Genomic DNA, 13,323 nt, shown 5'->3' on the forward strand with positions numbered 1-13,323 from the left:
ACAACCCTGAAGCCATTTCTTATGCCGTCTGACAAGTGATAATTGGGTTTGATTAGCTGATAAACACATATGTCTGATTGTTACTATGGTAACCGACGGACGATGACAGTTTGTCAGTGCAGACATCTTTCATCAAACGGTGCCGATATACAGTCAGCAGTTTCTATTTCCCAGCATTCATCACTAATTTTGACGTCATCAAACCTAGTGGTTCCGATACCAGGCCGAACAAAGTTATCATGTTATTACTAACAACTAAAAACAAGCAAACAATAACAACAACAAAAACTAATGACCCACCGTCTGTCGGCAGGGAGCCCAGGTTCGTTGTTGTTCCTGCATCAGTACACTACCATTCTTTTCATTAATTGACCTTCTGTATACTTTCTACCCTCTCAACTTGCCGAGAGTATTCAATTTTTTCCGCACTTTTTTCCGCTAATCAAGTTCTCTTTTTTTGTTTATAATTTGTTCAGTAATACCATGTTGTAAACTTTAAAATTTGAATGATGGTAATATATTACATTTCTAAAAGAAACAAAACGTATTTACAGATATCGATGAGTGTTCATCTAATCCTTGCACGGATGGACAGGGCTTTTGTCAAGACGAAATCAATAGATACACCTGTCACTGTATCCCAGGATATTTTGGAGTCAATTGTGAAACAAGTAAGTAAAGTTGTTTTTCTTTTATAATTCTTATGCTCAGAAGCTCAAACAAGTATGAACTTCTCCACATTTACAAATAATATCAGCGCGGTTTCAAAAGTTATCAGTGCTTGCAATGGATAGCAGATATCTATTGTCACTTGTAAAATAACTGGGTGATCGCACCAGTAAGGTTCCAGGCCTGACTTGAAAGCGGACCACAAAATGTGAAAATAATGATAATAATAATGATAATAACAATACTACTAATAATAATGAAAAAATATGTAGAATTTATATATCACCTAAAACCAGTAGCGGACCGTGACCCGGAGGAGACAAAGCATTGGGGGCACTGCATTGTGTGTGAACAATGCCGTGCCCCCCATGCTTTGTCTCCTCGGGGTCACGGTCCGCCACTGCCTAAAACAATGTTTCTAAGGTCTGCATACTTTTATCCCAATTTTAGCACAGCTATAGCGCTCGAGCATTCAAGGAATTAAACAAAGCTATAATTTTTTTTGTTTACTTTTTCTCCAGATATTGACGATTGTTCTGGTAATCCTTGTCAAAACGGAGGAACATGTAACGATCTAGTAGGTGGCTACTCGTGTCTATGCCCTGAGGGATTCGTAGGAACAAACTGTGAACAAAGTAAGATCATTTGATGGTTCCATGACATTTGCTCCGGCGACAATTGCTCCGCTCTAAATTCCACATACTATTCGAATGTCCAACTTCAACCCCACCATACCCTAAACCTAACATAAAATCCTATTGTAACCCACAGACGAAATTCAGCCCGCAGCAGTTGTCGCAGGAGCAATGTCGTGTCACCCATTAGGTAGTAATAAAAAAAATATCGTAAACATTAAGACAGTTTTAATGTCATGCTTACCTCCCAAATTTAGAATGTAACCATTATCTTTAACTTTCACATTGGGTGATTTTTTGTGAATTTGTATATGTAGTTTTTGTATATTTAGAGCTTGTTTATTTACAAGAGACCATTATCACAAACATTGATGAAAGTATGAAAAGTTTCAACTGTCTCATCAAAAAAACTTTTTCAAGAAGCTACCTTAGTTAGAGACTGAGAAATGGATGCAGATTGGTGCAGATATTTATTTTCATTTTATTTCTTTATTCATTTTTTTTTGGGGGGGGGGCTGGTTATACCGAGTGGAGTATCTCCTTTCGGAGGCGAGTTCAAGTTTCTTTTTCTTTCTCATCTTTTTCTCCCAGCATTAATGATATTGAATATATTATGCTTGAAGACGTTCCTCTAAAGTAGAGGGCGTCTTTGTCATTTGGACTCTTTTAGCACCCCCTCACACAGGTCCCCCGCTGAGGGGTTTATCTCTAGGTTGTTGAGAAAAAAAAATCCTCAAAACGGGACTATCGTAACACATACATGTTTTTTTCGTTGGTATGAAAATTATCTTATTGCAATCTTCAGGAGAACCGTGCTTGTGTAGGGGGTTTCAGGACCAAATAAAACGCCCATAAAAGGCACATGGTTTACCATAAAACCTCAACATTGATTGTGAAATCAATTTATGAATGGATATTAAAATATCTAATGTATTTTGTTTATGACGTTTTCTTGTTACAATCTTTCAGGTAGTAAGGAATGCAGCAGCAACCCATGCAATCATGGTCAATGTGTTGAACTTCATAATAGTTACACTTGTCGATGCAATGAGGGTTATACTGGGTTTTCGTGCGACACAGGTAAGAAGCTGTAAATGAATCAACTAGGCCTTTGTACATGTATATGTGAACGAACAAATGAATGAATAAATAAATGAATATAACTTTATTCAAAACTAATCATAACCAAGATAAAATTTTGTGTAATTATCATTGATTTAGCGATCCACTTTTTTTTATAAAAGCTTTGCTTTTTAGTTGATCACTATTATCAATAATCAAATTTTCTTTTCTCTGACGTCCAGAGAGTATATATCCAATGTTTCTCTTAAAAAAACTTTGACAGTGATTAATCTTGTACCTTATGCATCTTATACAAATTTTAGAACAATTCGTGACATATATAACTTTGCACCATGTTTTGATTTTCGATGAATGAAATTGAATTGAATATTAAAAAAAAAACACGAATTGAGTATCACTGGTTCAAGGGCAGTTGGGGCACTAATTTTCACAATTAATTAAAATCACTTTTTACTTACAGATATAAACGATTGTAGCAGCAGTAGCGTCGGCGTCGGCGATTCACCATGTGGCGATAATGGTGTGTGTGTTGATGGGGTGAACTCATACACATGTATCTGTAGTACTGGTTACACTGGAAGCAATTGTCATATCAGTAAGTACGAAACGTTTTACAGTACGGTCACACTAATGAAACCGACTTCTGGGGAGAGTTTCATCAACAACTTTGTCCGACAAGTTTGTCAATTCTGACATCTTTCCTAGATTTTGATTGACTGGGAGGCGCTGTTACTACGGTAACTGTCGGATAAAACGTCCGGCAAGCCCTTTCATGAAACGCTCCCCTTCTGTTCCGTAACACAAAGTCTAGCGATTAATCGCTAAATGAAAATGCCAATCAAAATCATCCTTTCCCTGGTATTTCGCTTATTAGACTGACTAGGAACCAAAAGGAATTGTTCTTTCAAATTATGGATTGATCGTTAACGTTTGTGTTACAGGGCCTTGACCGACAAAATCTATTAGGTGATTATTGAAGACATACCATTGGTAGGTTTAGAGTTATTTATACGTGTGACCGTAAGCATATATGGACTATCTAGCGAAACTGTTTGAAGCGAACACCATAACTATTACCAATAAGCCTATAGTTGATCATCAATGGAATTTCCTGATTGGCCACTGTCCTCTTTGTTTACATCACGAACAAGATTAGAGTCATTAGATGTAATAAGGTTGTTCACTGTGATCGATAATGTCATTATTTGCTGCTGGAGAGAAATGAGATTAGAGCCTATTGAAGAGCAGCTTTCGCATGCTTCATATTTTGATTTTTCCTCTGTACGCTCGATCTCATGGAGGATTACTTCGTCTTGATCATCATGATCGCGTAGATCTCTCTGGTCATGGTCGCCATATTTGCCTTGTTCATGCATGGTGACGAAATGTTCACATATCTTAGAATCAAGATGGGGTAATATATGACACAACAGATCTGTCACATAGTCAATTCGTGCTTTCTCATCTTTCTGTTGTATATTATGTTCATAAGAATAATGCAAATGATGGACAGCTAATCGTAACTCATATATTTCGGTAATTTATACCTGAAATCTCCAGAACCCGGGGCTCCGACATGAGTGTTAGGTCTTAGCGTCATTGTGTAGAAAATCGACACTAATTTGGAACTTAATTACTGATAGACTTGATGACACTGTCACAATCTCTAATATGCTCGATAAAATGCCACTGTATACAAATACATGGACGGTTCAGTCAGCGTAACACATCTTTTCTCACCAGTATTATGTTCACTTTACTGTAGGCACTGTGGTGTAAGTCAGGGACTGCGATCTCCGACGTCCGTGGCGTTTCAAATTTCTCAATCACAGCACAAAAATCACTCCAGAATATAAGAATAAACCATCACATGGAAGATAAATAAGCAGTTCCATCACAAGGCAAACGATAACAACGGTAATATTAAGATATTATAAGGCAAATAAAGTCAAAATGAGAGTATTTTCTCAAGCCGTTACAAGCTGTTACATGCAACGTACACTATCTTTCACAGTGTTGTAAAGTAAAGTTTAACAATACCGGATGTTACAATGTATTCTTAAATGCCCATTATGATTGACTTTGTTTTGCAAAGAACAATCAGTGCTTTCACTGCTTTCTTCATACAGAGCTCATGTGTACCCGTCCAAGCGAGGAACCAGAGGGAACAGTGTTCGACAGTCCAGAAAATCTATTCTATTACGGCGACGCCTTGTCTGTTTCATGTCGTGGTACATCGGCATCAACCCTTTGGATCTGTCTCGGTTCAAATAATTGGAAGAAACACGAGCTTGTCTGTACCCCAGACTCATCTAAACAGAGTAAGCAAATTAATATTCAAAATGTTTTGCTGCTTTGTAAATCGACAAATTTGTATTTAGAGGACAAGTCCACTCCAACAAAAACTTGATTTGAATAAAATGAGAAAAATTCGACAAGCATAACACTGAAAATTTCATCAAAATCGGATGTAAAATAAGAAATTTATAAAATTTTAAAATTTTGCTTCATTTCACAAAACATTTATATGCACATCTCAGTCGGTATGTAAACGAGGAACTGATGACATCACTCACTCACTATTTCTTTTGTATTTTATTATATGAAATATGAAATATTTTCATTTTTTCGTCAATTTCATGTGAAATGAAGTTTCATTCCTCCCTGAACACGTGTAATTCCATTATTTTAACATTTTGTGCTTCTGGCAGGGAGGTCCTAATCGTCAAATTCGTAAAAATTGAAATATTGTATAATTCAAACAATAAAAAAACAAAAGAAATAGTGAGTGAGTGACATCGTCGACTCTCGGATGTAACTGGCTCGTTTATATAAGTATTTTGTTCAAAATAAGCGAAACTTTGAAATGTCATAACTTTCTTATTTTACATCCGATTTTGATGAAATTTTCAGCATTGTGCTTGTCTGATTTTCTCTATTGGTTCAAATGAACATTTTCTGAGGTGGACTTAACCTTTAAGGAAAATTAGAAAAAAATATTTAAAAAGATTGTCAAATAATTTTGATTCCCAATCAGCTACAGTTGAAAACCGATCTTTAAACATGTTACCATTCATGCGTTCGTGGTTCATAAGCTCTTTCGTGCACCAAACACGTATTATTTTTTCCTGTCATTTATTCAGCCCTGGTTGTGATTGCTGCAATACTTGGTGTACTTCTCGCTTTCTCCATTATCGTGTGTGCTTTAGCCATCATGTAAGTATTGCGTAGGAGGTTCAAACGAGAATTAACATTTATTTTATTCTATAGTTAAATTGAAATAAAAAGCTAGTAGTCATTTGATATCTGTGTACAGAAAGTTATCTTTGAATTTAGATACCCAACTAAAGTTGTTTTTTTTTCAATCTAAATATGGACTCGAGTATTTACTATTAAACCAACTGTGTCATTGGGGTACTTATAAGCCCATTTGTGTATTTTAAAGTTATTTATTAAAAAAGGTGAAAACCAAACTAAGTCTAAAATTATTTAGCCTGTTTTCGGCCATGTATTATACCCTAATATTTTCTTTTTTAAATACAGTCACTGTCTTCAGAAATATGATTCAGGGTAATGATATTAATATATTTTCTTTATTGAGTAGTTTTTATTGACAACTTCAATTCATATACAAAATAAAATATGTATAACAAATAGAACTTTGATGTCTTTACAAATTGATAAATACCTTGACAACTCATAAATTTAACATCATTTTTTTCATGAATGTTATACTAAAACACAATGTTTAGATGCCGTCATCGATCTGGTTCTGTGAAGATGAATAACTCTGGCTCCAATTCAGTTCGAATGACTGGTGGACAGGTATTTACATTATCTTGACTCTATTGATTTAACATACAGTATTTGTGTTATGATTAGCCCTTCTATAAGATATTCTACTACTACTACTACTACTACTACTACTACTACTACTACTACTACTACTACTACTCCTACTACTACTCCTACTACTCCTCCTCCTACTACTACTACTACTACTACTACTACTACTACTACTACTACTACTACTACTACTACTACTCCTACTACTACTACTCCTACTACTACCACTACTACTAACAGTGGCGTAGACAGGTCCTTAGACCTGGGGGGGGGGGATGATCCCTAGCTGGGTCATACTTTATATATATATATATGTATATATATATATATATATATATATATATATATATATACATATATATATATATATATATATATATATATATATATATATATATATATATATATATATATATATAAATATATATATATATATATATGTATATTTATATATATATATATATTATATATATTTATATATACATATATAGTAAATAATGGTAGTAAAATACGAGCTGTGATTGGCTGGATTTGTACCACGTGACCTCCCTTCAAAAAGTTATATTGTACATATGTACAATATAACTTTCGATTTTTGGATGGCAAAATCCATGATGGGGGGCTTAGATTAAGGGATCTATTTACTATAATAAATAGTGAACGTTCTATCATACAATATTACTGGACTATATGAACTCCAAATATAAAATTATCCCTCGTGCAAGCCTATTTCACCTCGGCCTTCGGCCTCGGTGAAATAAACCTGCACTCGGGATAATTTTATATTTGTCGTACATATAATCCAGTATATTGTACAATAGATTGTACACTATTTATATAATATATATATATATATATATATATATATAATTAATATATAAATATAAAGAATGAAGGAGATAATGTACTCGATAAAAACAAAATATCATGGGCTCAAAGCAGACGAGTTAAAGATAACAAAATAACACGATCTGCCTCATGGATTATCTCGTGTGTCTTTTAATCACTTTGCTTTCAGCAATAAACAGGGCATCCAGTAATAAACAAACTTCCTTGCACATTTTTCATGGCAGTAATCTTTTGTTTGATTAATGACAATGAGTAAAGATGATCATAAGAGAAATGTCATTTGTCGGATGTCTAGTTATCATCTTGGTCATGACAGTCCTGCTAAACATGATCTAGAATAACTAGTATTCCTTATTTTACTAGTATAGTAGTATACTCTTTTAAAAGTAGCGATATTGTTAATGATCAAACGAATGAATCAACAACTAAAGGAATAAACAAATAAACAGCCAAATAACTAAAAAAAATATAAATTACAATTATAGTAATAGGGGTAAAATAAAAAAAGCTCAACATTATATTTCTTATCCACGTGCAGATATGCGGACACTAAAATGATAAGCACACTCTGTTTAAAATTACCATGATTACAAAGGCTTGATTGAATTAAGTATGGAAATGAAATAAACCTCACCGGGTTGTCGGAAGTAAACTGTATAGATAATTTTTATCGCGTAAATGCGCGAGATGATTATGTTTTTTGTCAAAGGTCCGACAATGAACACGCTGAGGGTCGAGTTAGGCTTGTTCTGTGATCTTAGACCATAAATTAATCTTATCCATGGATTGATTCAATCTGCCTTCGTGAATTAAGGCATGTCTATATATTGGATGATTCTACCTTCTTTGAAAAGCGCAAAGTACTCTGAAAAAAATTAGTGAAATAGTTCACTCTTTAAGGAGTGAATATATGAAAGAGTGAATATTGAGTGAAAAAACCTCGGATATCACTGAGGCCATCCAAAATTTGCACTTTCATTCCAAAATCATTCATTTACTAATTCGCTCCTTAGAGACTGAAAATTTTCACCTTTCCTTTGCAAAGTAGGGGTTGAGGACATGGCCAGCAGGGAAAAGGGTCAGTGTATGTGTATAGGTAATTTCTTATTAGTTCGTTTGAACAGTGTTAATGTGTTATGAAAGCAATTGCTCTGAAAGGGAGTGATTAAGCGACACTTTCTTAAATCTGTAATGAAATATTTTGAACTTATCTCCTTTGCAAATACATAATTATTATAAGGAAATGTACTTGGTGAAACTCTGAATAACGATCCTTAAATGTATATGACGACGCAAGACAGTTGTTATTACTTAAAACTTGCAAGTTGTAAATGCATATAAGATGATTGACTCTGAATAAAAGTCCAATTTTGATCATGTTTGTCATTGCTGTACGTTATGATTATTACTGCTATTATTATTGAATGATTTTAACTAGCATTCATTGCTTTATTACTGTATAGTTTTGCTTCTTCCCCCACAGAAACCTGGGGGGGGGGATGATTGTACACACCATCCCCCCGCTATCTACGCCCCTGACTACTACTACTACTACTACTACTACTACTACTACTCATACTACTACTCCTACTACTACCACTACTAATACCACTATACTACTACTACTACTACTCCTACTACTACCACCTGTACTACTACTACTACATGTATACATCTACCTCTCCTAGAAGTAGTAGTAGTAGTACTATGACCATTTAGACCTCTACATGCCATAATTCTACAGTGCGTATCAAAAAAGTTTACACTTAGGAAAATCCTGTAAAAGTGTAAATTTGTAATATCCTGAAGATTCTCCCACATTTTAACATTGGTACAAATACATTTAAGCAAGTACCGATATAACCGCTTGAGTGAGCACCACTTAAAGTTAGTGAAAAATGATTTGCGCAGAACTTTGAAATAGTTATACGAATAAAAGTAGACCTTAATTATGAAGAACACGTGGAATTTAGCTAGTAAAACTGATTTGAAGACATCTTTTACCTTTTAAAAATTGTTTCGTTGCCCAAAACACTTCGAAGAGTGCATTGCGCCCCACCACACCCCCACACAACGAGGCCATCGTGACGGCATTTGCTTTACACTGAGCTGTGACTTACATGGAATGGCTTAATTTTTTTAGGCTTGATTTTCATTTTGTTAATCATCGTCAAGCTTGGGAAAAGTGTCGAGAAATAAGTATTAAATGAAAAATGAAATGTAAACCCACTTTAAATGATAAAAACTTAGTGAAAAATTCTGGAGATGTCTGATATAAACTTTTTCTTTCTGATTCAGTTATGTCCTCAGATCCAGCTGGCACAAAAAGGGTGAAGGTTGTGCTTTATACCAAGTGTTGAAATTTCAACTTGGGTGGGAAAATTGTTACAAAATGCTTAAATGTATCCGTTTTATTTCAAATGACTAAAAGTGCAAGAGAATGTATGAGAAATGTTTCGCAGGGTAAGTGTGATTTCGCCCTTCCCCATGACACAGCATGAAAACGAGCATTTCTGAGCAAACAGATTTCTGCCAGCTTTACAAAAATGGACAGTGCTCACTTTAGTATAACATTCTGTCTAAATTTTATTTTCATTGGATAGATGAGACCCAAACCCAAGATTATATGTGGAAAATATAACGCCACATGTTGTTTTTTTTTTAATTCCAGGGCTTTTCAAAGTGTTAACTTTTTTTGATACGCACTGTCTAAGTATCTAGTAAATATGAAAAGCTTGTGTGAATACTTCAATTTGGTCGCTTTCCATAAAGCGTTTTGTACAAGTTATGCATGTCTGTACACACGACAAAAGCATGTTCGTAGATGTCTGATACATAGGGCTATATCTTTACCATTACCAGTCGTGAAGTTTTCATAACTTACGTTCAGTTTTACCAAACTGCCCGTTAGACAACAAATAAAGCCTTTTCCAAGTATCGATTGTAATTCATAAACGACATTTATGAATAATGTTTTTTCAATCATTTCCTTGACAGGTTCATTTTGAAGATGGTGGGGTGAGCAATCCAAGCTACATGAATTTCTCAACTGATCCAAGCTACACTACAGCAGACACCTTACCAAGAAAGGAAGCCTTACCTGAAGGTGATAGTGCAACCAATGCCAATCCTTCGGTCGGAACTGACGATCATTTCGTGGCAACGATGGACGAAGTGCCTCTACAACCTCCTTCTTATTCAACAAATTGAGTTTCCCTTGGATAAATTCACGAAAATCCTTTACCCAATGTTTTTTTTTTACAAACCTCTAATATTCCCCTTGAAATACGTTTTGCCGAAAAATTAAACATCCCCTTCCGAAAAGGAATTACTCCATTTGAAATAGTCTTATACTAAACTCTGTCACCTTTGCAGGGGCCACGCAGATACATGTAGGGATGGGAGGGGGGTGGGTGGGCTTCAGCCCCCACTTTTTTCTAAAACGGTGTACATAAACGTATTAATGACCATCTTATTGTGATTTTTGCGTGGTCAGTCCCCCCCCCCACTTTTGTATCAGCCCCCCCGGGTTTGAACATGATTTTTTTGAAAAAAAGATACTTTGTGTGTTCCAAAACTTAACGCAAATTATTAACCGTTTGAAAAAGCCTTGTTCAAATATCTTATCTCTATTTCTAGTAACTTCCTTCCAAATGAAGTCTTTGATGTTCCCTACATTAGTAACCTTTAAATAGGCATTTATTTACTATCATTCCTTTTCAATACCCTATGATTATATTCCTCCTAAGATCAAATTATTTTCCTTATTGTCCCCCAATAAAAACGGTGGGTTATTTCGAAATTTATACTTCATTGTAAAGAAAGAAAATGACACTTAACACTACTCTGTGACCATATCGAACTATTTTTTTTAAAACATCACTGTTCTGTGTCGAGTTTAATGCATTTGGAATTGTTACGTTGATAATTTTCACCTCTTTTATGATTGTTTGTTTAAAGTTCTAGAAAAGTACACGAAAAACGTTACACCTAAATGCACCCATGAAACACATCGCCCTAACATTTTTGTTTTGAATGGGCTCGAGAAAAATCAGGAGGTAATTTAATAGCATTTCGAAAGTTTCATGAAACATTCGGTTGTGTTTGGTCAATGAGTAGCATTCCTGGGGACGGGTAAATGGGAAGTGTCACCCCTCGAAAAACGAATTTTGTAGAGAGGGTCGTCTCCCAGCCCCCTTCTCCTAAAGGGTTTATAAGAAACAGATTATTTCTTTTTATCATTTAATTTCTGACTATCTTGTTGTATTTCTGTATGCATTAAATAGTGGTATTCTCAGATTTTATCAATATCTTTTTTTAAACACTTTCAATTTCTTCACATGTCTAAGAGTGTTTTTATATAATATTTTTTTTAGAAATTTGATGTAGATTTATTTCTTTTTAAATTATTGATATTTTCTGTAATGTTGCTATGAATGATTTTTATATTCAATGGTGAAATATAAGATGGATTTATTAATCAGGGTTCGAACGTTTACACAGGGCACCACTGTAGCAGAGTGTTTTAATAAGTGACAATTCAAACAGGAATGCAATCAAAACACTTTCGTGAAATCTAAAATTGAAATTTCCATGACAAAATATTTTCTATAGATTAAATTGCATTTCAGATATATAAATGAAATTATGTTTGAGATTTTATTCATATACCTTAAGTACATATCATATTAACCAGTAAGTTCCGTATATTTTAACAAATATTAGAAGTCATTCATTTATAATTCCATATTATGCCGAAAGTGCACTTATTATTTTTTATATATCTTTTAGAATTACAAGCGCCAGAAAAAAATGTTAATTTCCTGAATAAATAATGAAGTATGATGTGAATATGTAATCATTTCATTATCCATGTAGAATAATGGGATCTTAAATGGGATTTGATCTTGTTAGTAATGAAATAAGTTTATTGCACTGAAATGATGTAATATTAGTATACAAGTATGAAAAAATTTAGGAAGCATACTATTTTGAATTAGTTAATCAATATGTTGAACCACTTGATGTTGATATAAACTCTTTAAAACTTAACTTCTTCACAACATTTAGAACGATTGGGCGTTTTCTCTTTTCTTTTTACAAAATATACATGAGAACATAGAGAAACAGCCTTATTAAATGATCGATGAAATATTTCAATTTGATTGAGCTACATGGATAAATTCTATCATGTCTATCGGGTGTCAATCATTTGTGCCTGTGCTAACGTTGCTAAGCATTATATGTAGTCATCTTTATCAGAGCTTTATACACAGAAATATTACGAGTGTGCATTACTTTGTCAAAGATTGGATTTTGTATTCATACTATATATATATATATATATATATATATATATAGGTAAGTAGGCCTGCTGAAATATATCTTATGGTACGTAATACCAAACTGAATACTTTAAATATAAGCACACTGAAATATAGTCACGTTGTATCAAATTTTATAATTATATTTAGCTTAATTGTGTTTTTTTGTTTACTTTTATCCTCCGATCAGTACTGGGGCTGGTTACAGGAGGAGTTGCGATTAAACTTAACTCACAAACCAAAACACTATTATGTTCATCTGATTGGTTGACAATCAGGTCGCGTTTATTTTATGTAGTTATGTTTAATTACATTTCTTCCTGTAACAGACCCCTCCTCGTTTACGAACGTTACGTTTATATTTTCTGTTTGTATCATATCAATAAAGATTAAACTGCAGATGTTTTTATCAGCTCGACCTCTAAATGTATCCTCCTTTTGTGTGCGTTTATCATTATTGAGCTTTTCAAGAAACTTGCAATTGATTGTAATTCAATATCGGGTCACCAAATCAATCACACGTTTTGCAATCAATCCCGAACTATATAGCACACAATTGCAGGCCTCCGATTTGTAACAAGGATTTCAAATTGATTTGCTGTAGTTAAAAATTAATCTCTCAGTTGTAAATTTGCTTGAGCGATGTGCAATTTATTGGAAATAAGTTCTTCCAACACCCCATAAGATTAAAAAAAACATCCACACAAATTTTGATGAAGTGAATATTGTTGTAATTCGTTAGAGAGTTCTCGATCATCCATATTTTTTTCACATTCTTGTCGACCCTACTCAAGACCAAGGTTTCACTTAGTTATTTAAATCGTTTAACACAGTCTCACTGCACACGCGAGATCACACCATATGGTTTTGTGCAAATGTGCTCAAAATTTTTGTTCATACATCGGTTAGACCATTGA

At 34.0% G+C, this 13,323-nt stretch overlaps 1 protein-coding gene across 1 annotated transcript in view; it reads left to right on the forward strand.

The window, feature by feature from the left end:
* LOC121423897 (fibropellin-1-like) overlaps nt 1-12,818 on the forward strand; it is a 41,849-nt gene extending 29,031 nt beyond the window's left edge. Inside the window, exons 13-20 of the mRNA XM_041619428.1 lie at nt 555-671; nt 1,191-1,304; nt 2,274-2,384; nt 2,848-2,982; nt 4,517-4,708; nt 5,531-5,603; nt 6,140-6,212; nt 10,080-12,818. Coding sequence (XP_041475362.1) covers nt 555-671; nt 1,191-1,304; nt 2,274-2,384; nt 2,848-2,982; nt 4,517-4,708; nt 5,531-5,603; nt 6,140-6,212; nt 10,080-10,292 — 1,028 coding nt within the window. The 3' untranslated portion in view covers nt 10,293-12,818. The remainder of the gene's footprint in view (nt 1-554; nt 672-1,190; nt 1,305-2,273; nt 2,385-2,847; nt 2,983-4,516; nt 4,709-5,530; nt 5,604-6,139; nt 6,213-10,079) is intronic.
* Nucleotides 12,819-13,323: the final 505 nt, after the last annotated feature.

Source organism: Lytechinus variegatus, chromosome 11 (genome assembly GCF_018143015.1).
Source record: "Lytechinus variegatus isolate NC3 chromosome 11, Lvar_3.0, whole genome shotgun sequence".
Taxonomy (NCBI): domain Eukaryota; kingdom Metazoa; phylum Echinodermata; class Echinoidea; order Temnopleuroida; family Toxopneustidae; genus Lytechinus; species Lytechinus variegatus.